This window comes from Triticum dicoccoides, chromosome 2A (genome assembly GCF_002162155.2).
Source record: "Triticum dicoccoides isolate Atlit2015 ecotype Zavitan chromosome 2A, WEW_v2.0, whole genome shotgun sequence".
NCBI lineage: Eukaryota > Viridiplantae > Streptophyta > Magnoliopsida > Poales > Poaceae > Triticum > Triticum dicoccoides.
Window position 1 is genome coordinate 756,407,182 of NC_041382.1, and position 15,183 is coordinate 756,422,364.

General features: G+C 44.9%; 1 protein-coding gene and 2 pseudogenes across 1 annotated transcript; 2 read left to right on the forward strand and 1 right to left on the reverse strand.

The window, feature by feature from the left end:
• Positions 1-6,415: 6,415 nt before the first annotated feature.
• LOC119356988 lies at positions 6,416-8,145 on the forward strand (annotated as a pseudogene).
• Positions 8,146-8,404: 259 nt separating this feature from the next.
• Positions 8,405-9,129, reverse strand: LOC119358340 (annotated as a pseudogene).
• Positions 9,130-12,550: 3,421 nt separating this feature from the next.
• On the forward strand, positions 12,551-14,492 carry LOC119352317 (exocyst complex component EXO70B2-like). The gene is made up of 2 exons (XM_037618994.1): positions 12,551-13,863; positions 14,005-14,492. Exons 1-2 carry the CDS (start codon positions 12,704-12,706, stop codon positions 14,348-14,350), a joined length of 1,506 nt encoding a protein of 501 aa, XP_037474891.1. The 5' UTR covers positions 12,551-12,703; the 3' UTR covers positions 14,351-14,492.
• The last annotated feature ends 691 nt before the right edge of the window (positions 14,493-15,183 follow it).

Below are 15,183 nucleotides of genomic sequence, written 5' to 3' on the forward strand. Positions count from 1 at the left end.
AATGAGAGACCCTGGAAGCTTCGGGAGGGGATGAGAAGATGGAGCAGTAGCCCACAAGGCACCAGAGGGCGCCCAAGTGGTAGGGCGCGCCCTGGTAGCTTGTGGGGCCCACATGGCTCCGTTTGACCTAACTCCGCTTCTATAAAATTCTCAAAAAACAGGAAACCAACCAGGGAGTCCACGGAATACTTTTTCTGCTGCCGTAAGCCTCTGTTCTTGAGAGATCCCATCTAGGGACCCTTTCTTGCACTCTGCCGGAGGGGGAATCAATCACAGAGGGGCTCTACATCAACCTTGCCGCCCTTCCAATGATGCATGGTTAGTTACCACAGACCTATGGATCTATCGTTAGTAGTTAAATGGCTTCTTCTCCTTTGATGTTCTTCAATACAATGTTCTCCTTGATGTTCTTGGAGTTCTATCCAATGTAATTCTTTTTTTGCAGTGTGTTTATTGGGATCTGATGAATTGTGAGTTTATGATCAGATCTATCCATGAATATTCTTTGAGTTTTCTCTGAACTCTTTTTAGCATGATTGTTATAGCTTCATGTTTCTTCTCCGATCTATTGATTTGGTTTGGCCAACTAGATTGATCTATCTTGCAATGGGAAGATGTGCTTTGTGATGGGTTCGATCTTGCGGTGCTCAATCCCAGTGACAGAAAGGGACATGACACGTATGTATCATTGCTATTAAGGGTAAAAGGATGGGGTTTATTCATACATGAGTTTATCTTGTCTACATCATGTCATCTTGGTTAAAGCGTTACTCTGTTCTGTATGAATTTAGTACTCCAGATGCATGCTGGATAGAGGTCAATGGGGGGAGTAATAGTAGTAGATGCAGAATCGTTTCGATCTACTTGTCTCGGATGTGATGCCTACATACATGATCAATGCCTTGGATATCGTCATAATTATTTGCCTTTTATCAATTTTTCAACAGTAATTTGTCTATCCACCGTATGCTATTTTCTCGAAAGAAGCCTCTAATGAAAAACTGTGGCCCCCGGGTCTATCTTTTATTATATAAAAATCCTACAAATACCTTGCTACATTTTTTCTTTATTTATGTTGTATTTTTGTCCAATCTATCTATCAAATATCATACGGTTTAATCTTGCTCGTAACTGTGAAGGGATTGACAACCCCTTGTTCGCGTTGGGTTGTAAGAATTTGTTGTTTGTGTGCAGGTGTTGCAAACGAGGTGTTGCTTGGTTCTCCTACTAGATTGATAACCTTGGTTCTTAACTGAGGAAAACACTTTTCTCTACTGTATTGCATCATCCCCTCCTCTTCAAGGAAATCCCAACACAATTCACAAGTAGCAGGGCGGCTCATAGCAAGCTCATTCCCTCTTGCTATAGGCGAGAAATAGTTCCTGCGAGGCAAGCTATATATACTTCCTATGTCAATAAATAGGTGAGATGTAGGAGGTGGCCTCCCACCGCGGGGAACGTATCTAGTGCACCACGATAATTGTGCTACCGGTGCGTCAGATCCCTTGCACATTCAAAAATGTTTCAAAAAATCTGGAATTCTTTTTCGTGCATTGACACAACACCAATATATGTTGTACAATTTCTTTAAAACATTGCCCGAGATACAAAAATGAAAAATTTGATATCAATGTGCTAATGGGCCTAAACTGAAGCCTAACTTGTGTTGTGTACTATTTAATGCCAAATTTGTCATTTTTGTGTCTCGAGCAATGTTTTGAATTTTGATTTCAACTTTTGTGGAAACACACATTGATGTTGTGGCATGCACTAAATTGTTTTCGAATTTTTATGAATATTTTTGAATGTGCAATGGGGTACTGGTGCACCGGTAGCACCATGCACCCGATACATCATGGTGCCTACAATTGGTCATACCAGGCCATGGAAAAAACGGGGGCCATTTCAAAGACATCAGGAAACAACATGCTCTCAGATGAAGCCTTCTGGCCTACCCGAACACCCTTCGTTGAACATGGTCTATATTTGGACATCCTTCAAATGATCCTAACTTTTGCAAGCAGGTGGGCATGCCCATAGTAAGCATCCATGTCAATTTTAATTTTTTTTCCGACATAGTAAGCAAGTTGCGATACGTCCGGTCATTTATTGGCCTTTTCTAACCGAGAAAACTCTAGAAAATACAAAAATTGTCAAAAACCAAAGCAACTTGGCATGTTTCCTTTAATTTCTCATATAAGCTCATGAAAAAAAATTGGATCATTTGACAAATGTCGAGAAACAACGCGCCTTGAAACGGAGCCTTCTGGCCTACTCGGACACCCTACGTGATCCGTCAAATGTAAATGGTGTTTTTTGGATATTCTTGAAATGACGGATGTCAAATGATCCGTCAAATCTTGTAAGCATGTCGAGAAACTTGGCATGTTTTCATGGTGTTTTTTTGGATATTCTTGAAATGACCCCAATCTTGTAAGCAGGTGTACATGCCCATGATAGACATTCATGTCAGCTATGAAGGAAAAAAGTATTTAAAATCACAATTTAAACAATAATTTCTTTTAAAAAGCACTTAATAAATATTCAAAAGAAAATTTATATTTTAAACCATAATTTCATACACCTACTTAATTTTTTAATTTTGGTATTGCAATTTTTTTTCAAATTTTGGAATAGTTTTCAAAATAAATAATAAAGTACAAAATGGAGAAAATAAATTAACAAAAAAAGAGAAGGAAAATGAAACAAACAGCTCAGGCCTTGGCCCAACTAGCCAATGGCATCACTCCTGTCGGGCGCCTGTTGGGTCGGCCAAGCGCTAGCGATTTTCAAACAAGTTCACCGATTAAGGAAATGCGTTCACAAATTCCTAGAATATTACCTTTTTCCAAAATACATTCAGGGAGTTACAAATAATGTCTGCACATTTAAATTTTGTTCGGAACTTAAAATGTATTCCTTATTTCAAATATTTCCTACACAAATGAAAAAATTGTGCGGGGAAATTAGAAAAATGTTTTCAAGTTTTGTTCGTATTTTTCTTATTCTTTTTCAAATTCAAAATGTGTTGGTATTTTTAAAATAAAATTCATGATCAATTTTTTATTCGCTCTTAAAAAATGTTCGCGTTGTGTCATTATGAGCAATTTTTAAAGACACGAATATTTCCTTTTTCATTTATGTACAATTTACTAAATTTTGAGAAGAATAAGTAAATTTGGAAAACAATTTTTTTTTAAATTTTGACTAAATTTGGAAAGTGTGAGTATTTGTTGGAAAATAAAAAATAAACAAAGAAGATAAAAAATAAAAAATAAACATAATACAAATGAAAAAAAGATGCAGATTTGTGAAAAAAATCGATAATCTGAAGAAAAACAATATTCATGAATTTGAAAAAAAAGTTCCTGGGCTTGAAGAAGTTCACGGATTTTGATAACAAAATTGGAAGTAAATGAAGAAAAGTTCACTAGAGTGTTAGCAAAAATTAAAAGAACTCACGGATTTGGAAAAAGTTTGTGATATTTGAAATGGACTCACAAATTTGAGAAAAGTTCACGAAATTGGATTCGAAATGTTGAAAAAGTTATGCATTTCAAAAATCAAGAAAAAAGAATAAAATAAAATAAAAACCCAAGTAAAAAGCAAAGTAAAAACCGGAAAAAACACCCTGATAGAAAATACAAACCAGATTCTTTCTTTATAGTGTTATATTTGACACACTACGAAAGATGAAAAAAAAGAAGTTAGATATAGCATGTTAGGTATTGGTTAACGCGTCTGGTTATGAACTGTGAGCCTAGTCCTGAGTTCGAGTCTTAACGTGTTCAATATTTGAAGGAAATTGGCCCAACCCATTTCAGAGGGGGTGTGTACAGCGTATACGTTCCGGCGGTCATACGAAAGTGGATACGACTTGCGAAAGTTCCATATTGCATTTTATACGTTGGGATGTGTGCCGCGGCGGGGCTCATCACATAACTATGTAAGATTCACAAGCATGAAAGTCTGCCTAATATCTACATATAAAAGGAAGGAAAAAGTGAAACAAAAATAAGTGCATACAAAATATATGATCAGGTTCATGGAGCAAAAATCTATAATCAGGCAACTATAATGATATTTTTTTTAAACAGGCAAAAGACTTGCCCTTCCATTGATTAAGAAGAAGAGGAGACAGGGTCCGAATATAGCAGCCACATAGTGGCGAAAAAGAAAAACTACTCACGAGGCAGAATCACATCTAAACCCTTGGCCCCCGTAAAAACCCATAGGCTTGCCTCATCAAGGATCTTGTCCACGATAATGATCGAAGGCGTAGAAGTATTTCTAAAAACCCTAGCGTTCCTCTCCTTCCATAGCTCCCAGGAGACCAACATAAGGAGCGAGGCCATTCCCTTCCGAGATGGCGAACGCGCAAGGGAAAGCTTAGTCCACCTGTCGTTGACATTGTTCAAAGTTGCCCAATCATGCGTCGAGAGGTCAACCAGCCCAATCCTCGCCTTAACCGTGTTCCAGACGCCGATCGAAAAGTGGCACTGGAACAGAAGATGGGTCGCCGATTCCTGGACCTGGTTGCAGAGCGGGCACAAGCCGCAATTTGGCCACCCCCTCCGTTGTAGCCTATCAGCCGTCCAAACTCTGTTGTGGATGACTAACCAAGCAAAGAACTTGCATTTAGGAGTGGCCCACACCTTCCAAAATGGTGTTAAGCAGAGGCGTGGTGGTATGCCCCTCGAATTGCATCTTGTAGGCTGAGGAAGTGGAGTAGGTACCGTTGTCCGTGAACTTCCAAGTGATCGTATCTTGCGTGTCGTGATCAAGAATAACCCCCTCCATCTTCTCCCACAGAGTGGCAAACTCCTGAATATGCACGACAGAGATGCCTTCTGTTAAGTTGATCTGGGTGACCCAAAAGTCTTCATTTAGGGCCTTTAGTACAGAGTAGTCTTTCCTTTTGGTGATATCAAATATTCTGGGAGCAATATCCATTGGCCTCAACCCATCAAGCCAAGGGGACTTTTAGAAGAGAGCTTTGGAGCCATCTCCAATTTTCACCGTCGTACACGCGGCAAAAAGGTCCCTACCAGCCTCGTCGCAAGGGGTGCCAAGCCCAACCCAAGTGTCGGTGTCAAAACCAGCGGATCTCGGGTAGGGGGTCCCGAACTGTGGGTCTAGGCTGGATGGTAACAGGAGGCAGGGGACACGATGTTTTACCCAGGTTCGGGCCCTCTTGATGGAAGTAAAACCCTACATCCTGCTCGATTAATATTGATGATATGAGTAGTGCAAGAGTAGATCTACCACGAGATCAGAGAGGCTAAACCCTAGGAGCTAGCGTATGGTATGATTATATGTTGTGATTGTTGACCTACGGACTAAAATCCTTCGGTTTATACTTAAAGTTATCAAATAAATATATTGTAAGTTATTAGGCTCAAACTGCACAAATCATTAAGATGGAGTAAACCATGAGCGTCGATAGCAGTTCAAGTTAAATATTGCAACACATGACAAGTTAACAGACTACCATATTACATGTTATCACACTCAAGTTGCATAAGTTATCTGGTTGAAGTAAACTTATAAGTGTTGAAAGCGGTTAGAGAGTTAAACATGCTGACACGATGTAATTTATCAAGCTAAATTAATATGAATTGCCAGGTAGAAACAATTGAAGTTACTATTACTGAAAAACAAAATTAGTTAAAGAGGGTAACAAAATCTAGTGTTACCATGCTGACACCCTAGAAGTTATCAGGTTGACGTAGTATAAGGTATCAGGCACAAGCTGCATAACTTATCGAGCGGAAGTAAACCATGAGTGCTGAAAAAATGAGTAAACATGAATGCGGCTCGAAGAGCGAAGTGTCAGTTGAAGTGACACGAGAGAGAGAGAGAGAGAGAGAGAGAGAGGAGGTTTGTGGGAGATGACGGTGTCGGAGGTCTGACGCCCGCAAACCTTTCTAACTTTGCTTCTAGTTTGTGTGATTTCAGACATCTAGACCATGTCGTGAAAGTTTGATGTATGATGTTAGATGACGTAAAGTGTCCGGACAACATGATTAATAAGGTATTTGCAGACGATTTGGCGCAAACATTGAGGTTGCTTGATTTCGGTGTCATTTACGACGGTTATGTTTTATCAACGCTTTTGTGGATTGAAATAAATAAAATTTGCCCACTTATTCAACATGACAACTGTCCTAATGAAGCGTTTAGGCTGATCATAGTGGGAAGTAACTTATACTAATGTCATGCATATGACACTAGTCTAAGTTACTACCTCCATAGTACACCTCTTTCCTCATTAAATACTTGCCATATAAATAAAATTGTATTGGAATGTGTTAAATTACTATCTAAGTTACCCACTATGACCTCAGCTGCTCGTATCGTGTGGTTGACGTTGACCCGGGTGCTGCCGTTGCCGTGCCACACTTCTCATTCTCACTCCCCTGCCTGCCAATCTCGCCGAGCTCGACCAAGGGCGTCCATCCATTGCGGGGTGGCGTGTTGCCGTGCCGGAGTTGAGAACCAACGGCTCCATGGCTGCCTGCCCGCCGCGCGGCCTCTACCGCGACCGGATCCGGACCGTCGCCGTGACCGGAGCACAGATAAGATCCACATCCACTCTCTCCTCCCACTCTCAGTCCGGTCAAAGCGGATCCAGCTGCTCCGGCGATTCCGGTGATTCCGTTTCCTATAACAACTCTGGCAGCCCCTCCCATTCGCCGTCCGCCGTCGCAACGGGTTTCGGCGCCCACGGCCACGAGCTCGCCAAATGGTAAGCGACGGTTACACCCAGTGTATTATCCAAGCGTTCCATGTCGCATCTCCCGCACCAGCATTTGGATTCGGTGGCCCGGACCGTGCTCTGGAGGATTGGTTCTTCGAGCTTGACGTGGACTGGGTTCTTCAAATCCATAGCGAGCATGGCTTATTTCAGCAGCTTCAGCTCCAAGACAAGTCGCCGGCATGGCTCCGGCCAGCGTCATGGCTCCAAGACTTGGTCGAGAGATGGATTCGAGCTCTTACCGTAACTGCCTTCAGTGTCCAAGCGATGGTCATCACCGCTCACCAGATGCCGGCGGTCGCACGGTTTGTCAAAGCGAGCATTGCCAAGATGCTCATTTTCGTCGATGTTATTGCCCCTGTTCTTAGGGTGGAGAATTTACGGGCCGTGCTAGACATGTTTACTTGTGTCTCCAATGCATCATACATGTTTACGCCGGTCGTGATCTCTCCGGAAGCCCAAAGCATATTCAGCGAGATAGGCGGCTCGTTGGAGAGACAAGGAGACAGGCTATATGAGGTCCTATCGAGCATGATGGAGGAGGTGAGGACACCCATGGAGGAGGACGACACATGGGCTATTGAGATTCTTCGAGGAGGAGGTGGGGTTCACAGAAACACTCGGTTGATGGTAGATTACATCACATCCATGAGGGAAGCATGTGCATCGACGCAGAACTGTGCACCGAGCAACAACACCGTAAACCTTGGTGACCTGATAGATGACACGATCGAGTATCTGGAGGATCTGCTTCTGAGAAAATCAGAGCTATGCTCGGATCCAAGCCTGAGGTACATTTTCCTGCTCAACAATTCCCATTTCGTAGCACAGGTTTCTGAGCCATCGGTATCGCTTTATCTTGAGCAATGGTCTGAACTTAACCTTACACCTGAATGTAAGAAGTTCATGGATAGCTATCTTGATGTTTCTTGGGGACATGTCCTATCCTGCATACCCAAATCGAGATTTCCTGGACCCATCCATTGTTGGATCAACACCTCTTCCCTAACCAAATTTGAATCGGCTTTTCGAAAAACTTACCAGGCTCAGAAGTTCTGGAAGGTCCGGGACCCTCAGCTCAGAGATCTGCTGCGGAGAGCTATTGCGGAGAGAGTCATTCCAGGTTACCGCGACTTCCTGGAAGAGCATCCAGAGCTAGAGAAACACATTGGCCGCGGAAGCAGCAGTCCTGAGGTTTTCAAGAAGATGTTGGGAGAGCTATTTGAAGGATGAAACTTCCTAGAGGCATCAAACAGAGTCACCCGACAGATAAGAGACCGGAGTTATGTTTCATCATTGTATTTGGAACTATTTCTTTCCTTTTGATGTGAAGTTGTATACTGAATTCCGTTGGTTGCTTAAGCATTGGATACTACATCAACTGGTCACGTTATCTGTGTGTGATTTTTTTTAATGTCCTGATTGAATGACGGATACTTTTGTATTCTGCTTCCATCATTCCATGTCAATTTCGTCCATAGACTTCCTCAAATAGAAAACACTCATAGAGAACTGACATGCTTAGTTTCAAGTTTGCACAACATTCTCTACACACTTACTTTCATCTAGTTCAGTAAAACATGATATGTAGCAGTTAAACAGAGTCCGTTTTGACAGAACAATGGATGGACAGATATACAAGGAGTTTCAACGTACTTCCGTGATCAAGAGGTGATGGAAATCATTTGTGTTTTCAACAAAGTGCACTTTGGCATAACCAGCTCTTCTCCACCAGCCGAAGGTTTGTCTCATCAGGTGAAGCACCGATATAAACACAGATCAACAATCAATCAGTCAAGAAAACAGGTACTGAGCTGGTATACCAACTATACCAAAATTCAGAGACCTTACAAGCATGTAAGACGAGAGCCTCATCGAAATACGTGTCCTAGCGACCATTTCGAGTATGAAGTAAAACAAGTGGTAAAACGGCCACATGTTCAGAACTTCGGACAGGCAAAAAATAAATTCAGAGTCAAAATATGTATGGGGAATCTGGAGCAGCTGGCGGTATGGGTCACTCACTGTGAGGAAGATGTTGAAGGACTGCTCGAGCCTCACGATCCAGCTGTCAGCCTAAGTGGGAGCCAGGGGGTCGTCCGTGTCGACGGCTTGTTCGGCAGGGCCAGCCGCTGTAACAAGATTTGCACTGAAGAAGTTGCAGCAGCTCAAAGACCATGCAACAGCGAAGAAGGCCCAAGTTGAACAAATCCAGAACGAGCAGAGCAAAGCAGAGGGTGCGGTGTGGTGGCTGTGACGGGGCTTGCGGTTGCCTAACCTTCCCCTGATGGAGTATGGACGGCTAGGCTATCCTTCCTACTAAGGGCTCGTTTGGTTGCATAGGCACCATACCCAGGGTAGCAAAGCCCCATCGGAGGAAATTCCCATGGCAAGTGGGATCCCTTCCAACACACGGGGGAAATTTCTGTTGTCGTTTGGTGCAGAAAGGTGGCAGGCGAGCAGGGACGAGGTGGAGCAGCCGATGCAGCGGGGACAAGGTGAATTCTCCCGAGGTCAAGTGGCCGTGATTTCCTGCCCAGGGAAAGCAAGTGGATCGGGGATGAAAAATTCCTTGCCCGATGGCACCAAATCGCCCTCCAGAAAAACCGGGGCACAATTCAATCATGGTTTCCACGCCCAAGGAAACAGCGGCGATCCCCCAAATGAGGCCTAACGGGAGTGGTTTGGGGCAAAAGAAGCCTCCTTTTGCCCTTTATCGGTCAGCGGTGTCCATGTGCCATGTTGGCAGAGGCGGAGTGGTCTCGGATGCCGGGACGGCGGCCCTGTTGGTGGGAGCCATGGGGCTCGTGGGCACAGCTTGCGGCTCAGGTGTGGGCCCGTTGCCATGGCCATGCGGGTGACGTGGTGGCCGGTGCTTGACGTTCGATGAGTGTGGTGCGGCAGGTGCCGGCTGGTCCCACCACATTTCAAAGGCGGAGAATTCTTGTCGGGGATCATTCCTTGCCTAGTTTTGGCTAGGCCAACGACGGCAGCGGCTGTGGGCGTCATACCTTCTTTAAGGTGTCGTCGCGACTTCTCTTCGTCCTTCGAGTGGCTCCGGTTGAAGACCTTGATCCTTTGGAGCAGGCGGCGATGACACTCCGGTGTCGTTCCCTTGTTGAAGGCGCCACCTTCAAGTCCTCGGTCCATTGAATGCAGCTTCGCCTCTTCCTGATGTTAGGTCATGGTGAAGGACACTTGTCATTGCTTGGAGTGGTTTGGAGTATTGCAGTCGTTCTTCTACACCTTTGTATCTTACCTTGGATCTGTTTGCACAGGAGGTCGCCACGGCTGAGCCGGTGGGCGATGGGCTAGGGCGCACTCCTATCCTTTATGTACAAGTGCTGGCCATGGACCCATGGTGTGGTCGTCATCTCGCGGCTATGGTCTGCACCATGGTCCAGCACTTGTCAGTCGCTGTCAGGCGGATCCGGCAATAGGTGTTTTTCATAAATTATATTGGGAGGTCTCATCGAAATTATCGACGTATGATTGGCAACTAGTGTTGATTCAGGGCCGGCACTTCTCTCATAGTTTTCTTCCCTACCGATCTCTTCGAGTTACACACAGAGGATAGGAGCATGGCGGACCACCTGTCAAGCGTGTTTACCAGCCTCAGAGGTAGCAGCAGCACAGAGGGGCAGCTTGCTTCCGTGCCGGAGGAGAGCACCATCGGCTTCATGGATGCCTTCGGCCCGCCGCCCAACTCCTATCGCGACTCAATCCGGAGAGTCAGCGTCCTCTTCCCCGAGTGGCGCATCAGATCGACTCTCTCCTCCCAGTCCGATCAGAGTGGATCCAACTACGACTCCAGCAGCTCTGTTGCCTCGAGGTCCAACAACTCTGGCAACTCCTCCGGCTCCGCGTCCGTGGGCGGATCAGACTTGGGTACCAGCGAGCTCATGAAGATTGCTCACAGAATGGTCAACGACGGCTACACCCAGCGCATGGTACGAGCATTCCACAGCACATCTCTCACGGAAACAATTGGCCCGGACCCTGTGCTGAAGAATTGGTTCGTCGAGCTTGACGTCGACTGGGTTCTCCAATTACGGCCACAGCTCCAGCTCCAAAAGGCAACTGCGTATTGGCTCCAAGAATTGGTACAGAGGTGGATCCGAGCTCTCGCCTTAATTGTCGCCAGTATCAAGGTAATGATCTATACGATCCAAGAGGCTCCGGCAGTGGCACGGTTTGGCGAAGCAAGTATCTCAGCAATGCTCGGCGTTGTCGACACCATGCTCGATGTTATCGAGGAGGATAAGCTACAGGTTGCCCTACACATGTATATGTGTGTCTCCAGCGCATCATACATGATTATGATGATGCCCGTAGTCTCTTTGGAAGCCCAACGCATTTTCGATGAGATAAGCGCCTCGTTGAAGACAGAAGAGAACAGATTAGTTGAGGCCGTATCCAGCACCATGATGAACATCAGGATAGATTATGATGAAATCTCGTGGGATATCGAGATTGAAGGAAACGGAGGGGGAATTCACACAAAGATTCGGTTCTTGGTGGATTGCATACTATCGATGAGGAAAGCATGTGCTTCGACGCTCAAATCTGCACAAAGCCAAAGCACCGTAGAGCTTCGTGACGCCATAGATGGAACAACAGAGTATCTGTTGGATCAGCTTTTGGGAGATTCAGAATGGTTCTCTGATCCAAGCCTCAGGTCTATGTTCTTGCTCAACAACTCCAATTTTGTTGCTCAGCTTCTGGGAATTGAACTTACAACAGAATGCGAGAAGTACAAAGATTTCTATCTTCATTTTTCTTGGGCACATGTGTTGTCCTACATACAGAACTGGAATTCTCCTGGACTTCAACGTCGTTGGGTCCACACTTCTCCGCTAGCTAAATTCAAGTCAGCATTTCATAAAACGTACCAGACTCAGAAGTTCTGGAAGGTTCCGGACCCGCAGCTCAGAGATGAGCTGCGCAGAGCAATCATCGAGAGGGTTATTTCACGTTACCGTGACTACCTGAAGGAGCATCCAGAGCTAGCTGAACAGGTTAGCCGTGGAAGCAACAGTCCCGAGGTTTTGGAGGAGATGTTGGAAGAGCTATTTGAAGGATGAAAACTATTTGAGGCATCAGTAAGAGTCACCCGACAAATAAGAGACCGGAGCTATGTTTCGTCGTTGTATTTGGAATTATTCCTTTCCTTTTGAAGTGAAGTTATATACTGAATTCCGTTGGTTGCTTAAGCCTCGGATACTAGATCAACTGGTCACATTCTATGTGTGTGATTTTTTTAAAAATTTATTTGATGTCCTGACTGTATGCCGATTGCCGTATACTTTTCCATTCTGCTTCTGCGTCAATTTCATTTATAGACTTCCTCCGATAATTGACATGCTTAGTTTCGAGTTTACACAACATTCTATACGCACTTATTTTCATCTTGTTCAGTAAAACATGATATGTAGTAGTTAAACAGAGTCCATTCTGACAGAACAATGGATGGACAGATATGCATGCAAGGATTTTCAACGTACCTCCGTTACATGATGAAGAGGTGATAGAACTCATTCGTGATTTCAGCAAAGTTCACTTTGATTAATCAGCTCTTCTCCACCAGCCGAAGTTCTCGTCAAGAGAAGCACCGCTGATTAACAATCATCAATCAGTAAACAAAAGAGGCACTGAGCTGGTACCAACTATTACCAAAACCACATGTACACGCAAAATTTAGAGACCTGCGTTGCTATCCCACCAAAATTTAGAGACATGGTGTGGTCGTCATCTCGCGCACCCAGGTCCGGCACTTGTCAGTTGTCAGTCGCTGTCAGGCGGATCCGGCAAGAGGTGTTTTTATAGATAAATGGGAGCTCTCATCGAAATTATCGATGCATCATCGACAATTAGTGTTGATTCCGAGCAGGTACTTCTCATAGTTTTCTCCCCTGCCAATCTCTTCGAGCTTCACAAAGTAGGAGCATGGCGGACCACGAGTATACGAGTCTCAAAGTCCTATTACAAGGTAGCAGCACGGAGGGGCAGCTTGCTTCCGTGCCGGAGGAGAGCACCACCGGCTTCACGGATGCCTTGCCGCCGTCCGACTCCTACCGTGACTCAATCCGGAGGGTCAGCGTCGTCTGCTCCGACTGGCGCATCAGATCCCGTCAGAGTGGATCCACCGACTCTGCTGCCTCGAGGTCCACCAACTCCAGCTACTCCTCCAACTCAGCGTCCATCGGCACAGCAACCAGCGAGCTCCGGAAGATTGCTCAGAGAATGGCCAGTGACGGTTACACCCAACGCATGGTACAAGCATTCCACACCGTATCTCTCACGCATACATTTGGCCAGGACCGTGCGCTGAGGAAGTGGTTCATCGAGCTCGACGTCGACTGGGTTCTCGATGTATTGCTGAAGCTACTTCTCGAAGAGGCATCTGTGTATTCACTAAAAGAATTGGTCAGGAGGTGGATCCGAGCTCTCACAGTAATTGTCGCCAGTGTCACCACCATCAGTGACGCGCCAGCGGCCGCACAATTTGTCACAGCGAGTGTCTCAGCAATGCTCGTCTTTGTCGATGCCATGGTCCAGGTTAACGGGGAGGAGAAGCTACAGGCCATGCTACAAATGTATATCTGTGTGTGCAGTGCATCGTATGGCATCTTGCCGCACACGATCAGTTCAGGTGCCCAAAGCATTTTGAACGATATAAACAGCTCAATGGACAGACAAGGGAACAAGTTAATCGAGTCCATATGTGACACGATGGTGCAGGTGAGGCGGACACTCATGAAGGATGACAACTTGTGTGCCACTGAGATTCTGGAAGGAGGAGGTGAGGTTCACAAGAACACCAAGTTGATGGTGGATTACATAGTTTTGATGAGTAAAGCACATGCTTCGACACAGATGAACTCTGGACAAAGCCACAACACCGGAAAGCTTGGAGGCCTGATACATTACACAATTGATTATCTCAACAATTTGCTTGTGCGAAAATCAGAGCTGTGCTCGGATCCAAGCCTCAGGTATTTGTTCCTGCTCAACAATTCATATTTCATTGTGCAGATGGTGTCCAAGACATCGGTATCTTTAAATCTTGAGCAGTTGTGTGGACACCAAACAGAACTTAAACTTACTCCTGAGGCCTTGTTCGGTTTGGGAGGGTTTGAAGAGGTTTGAAAGGGATTGAAGGGGATTAAATCCTTTGCAAGTCAAAATCCTTCTCAAACCTCCCCAATACCCTTCAATCCCTGTGGCAAGGGGATTAACCGAACATGGCCTGAATGTGAGAAGTACATGGATAGTTATCTCGATGTTTCTTGGAGAAATGTGTTGTCCTTTATACCTAAATCGAATTTTCACGGACCACTCCGTCGTTGGATCCACACCACTTCGCTGGCTAAATTCCAGTCAGCGTTTGATAATACGTACCAGGCTCAGAAATTCTGGAAGGTGCCGGAACCTCGTCTCCGGTCCTTACTGCGGGAAACTATCATCAAGCGAGTCATTTCAGCTTATAATGACTACCTGAAGGAACATCCAGAGCTAGAAAAACACGTTAGTGGCGGAAGCAGTAGCCCTAAAATTTTGGAGGAGATGTTGGGAGAGCTGTTTGAAGGATGAATACTAGTGGAGACATCGACCAAAGTCACCCAACATATAAGAGTACAGAGTTCATGTTTTATCATTGTATTTAGAAAAGATGTCCTTTAAAAATGAAGTTGTATTCTGAATTCCGTTGTAGCCTAAGTGCCTCTTTATTTGATTTCGTGGTCCCATCTTAAATACTTATGATTATACAACATTCTATGCAAGATTTGTCTTCATCCACTTCAGTGGAACTTGAGCTTGCAGATGCCAGGGTCACTCTGGACGTCAAGGTTGCACTGTTACTTGTGCACTAAAGAATAGGGAAATTTCACCCAAAAAAATAGTTATATTTGCTATGTGGTTGCCCTATTTCTGTGTGGAAATTCATTTGCAGTCGGTATAACAATTGTATGAGGTTATGCATATATGATTGATTGTCATGAACCATTAATTATAATCTACACCAGCTGAAATAAGCACTGTGGATGTACCGTGGATTTTTTTTATAGACTGCTTTTGGGGCTGCTGTTATGTGAAGGACGCTTGGTTGGAGCTGCTGCAACAGGAAATGGCCGCAGCTTTCTCAAAAGGGCAGAGAAGGCCGAGATCTGACGAATGATGACCAATGCTAAAAACGGTTTCAGGTTTTATCAAATGATTACCTCTCTCTATACACTAGAATGATATATGATCTTTCTCAAGAGGTGAACCTGTTGAAGGGGGCATGGATCCCCGATAGCCGTCTCGCATCTTCGCTAGCGTTGGACCATGCCCTGGAGAATCGGCATCTTCGCTAGCGTTGGGCCATGCCATGGAGAACCTCCAAGCATTCGACGTCGCATCAAGTGTCATGCATGATAACAGAA

What these genes read in the sequence shown, in the direction of transcription:
- LOC119352317 (XM_037618994.1), top strand. Translation starts at nt 12,704, where the DNA reads ATGGCGGACCACGAGTATACGAGTCTCAAAGTCCTATTACAAGGTAGC. An exon ending in CAAACAGAACTTAAACTTAC is followed by an intron (nt 13,864 to 14,004) that starts TCCTGAGGCCTT and finishes TAACCGAACATG; the next exon opens with GCCTGAATGTGAGAAGTACA.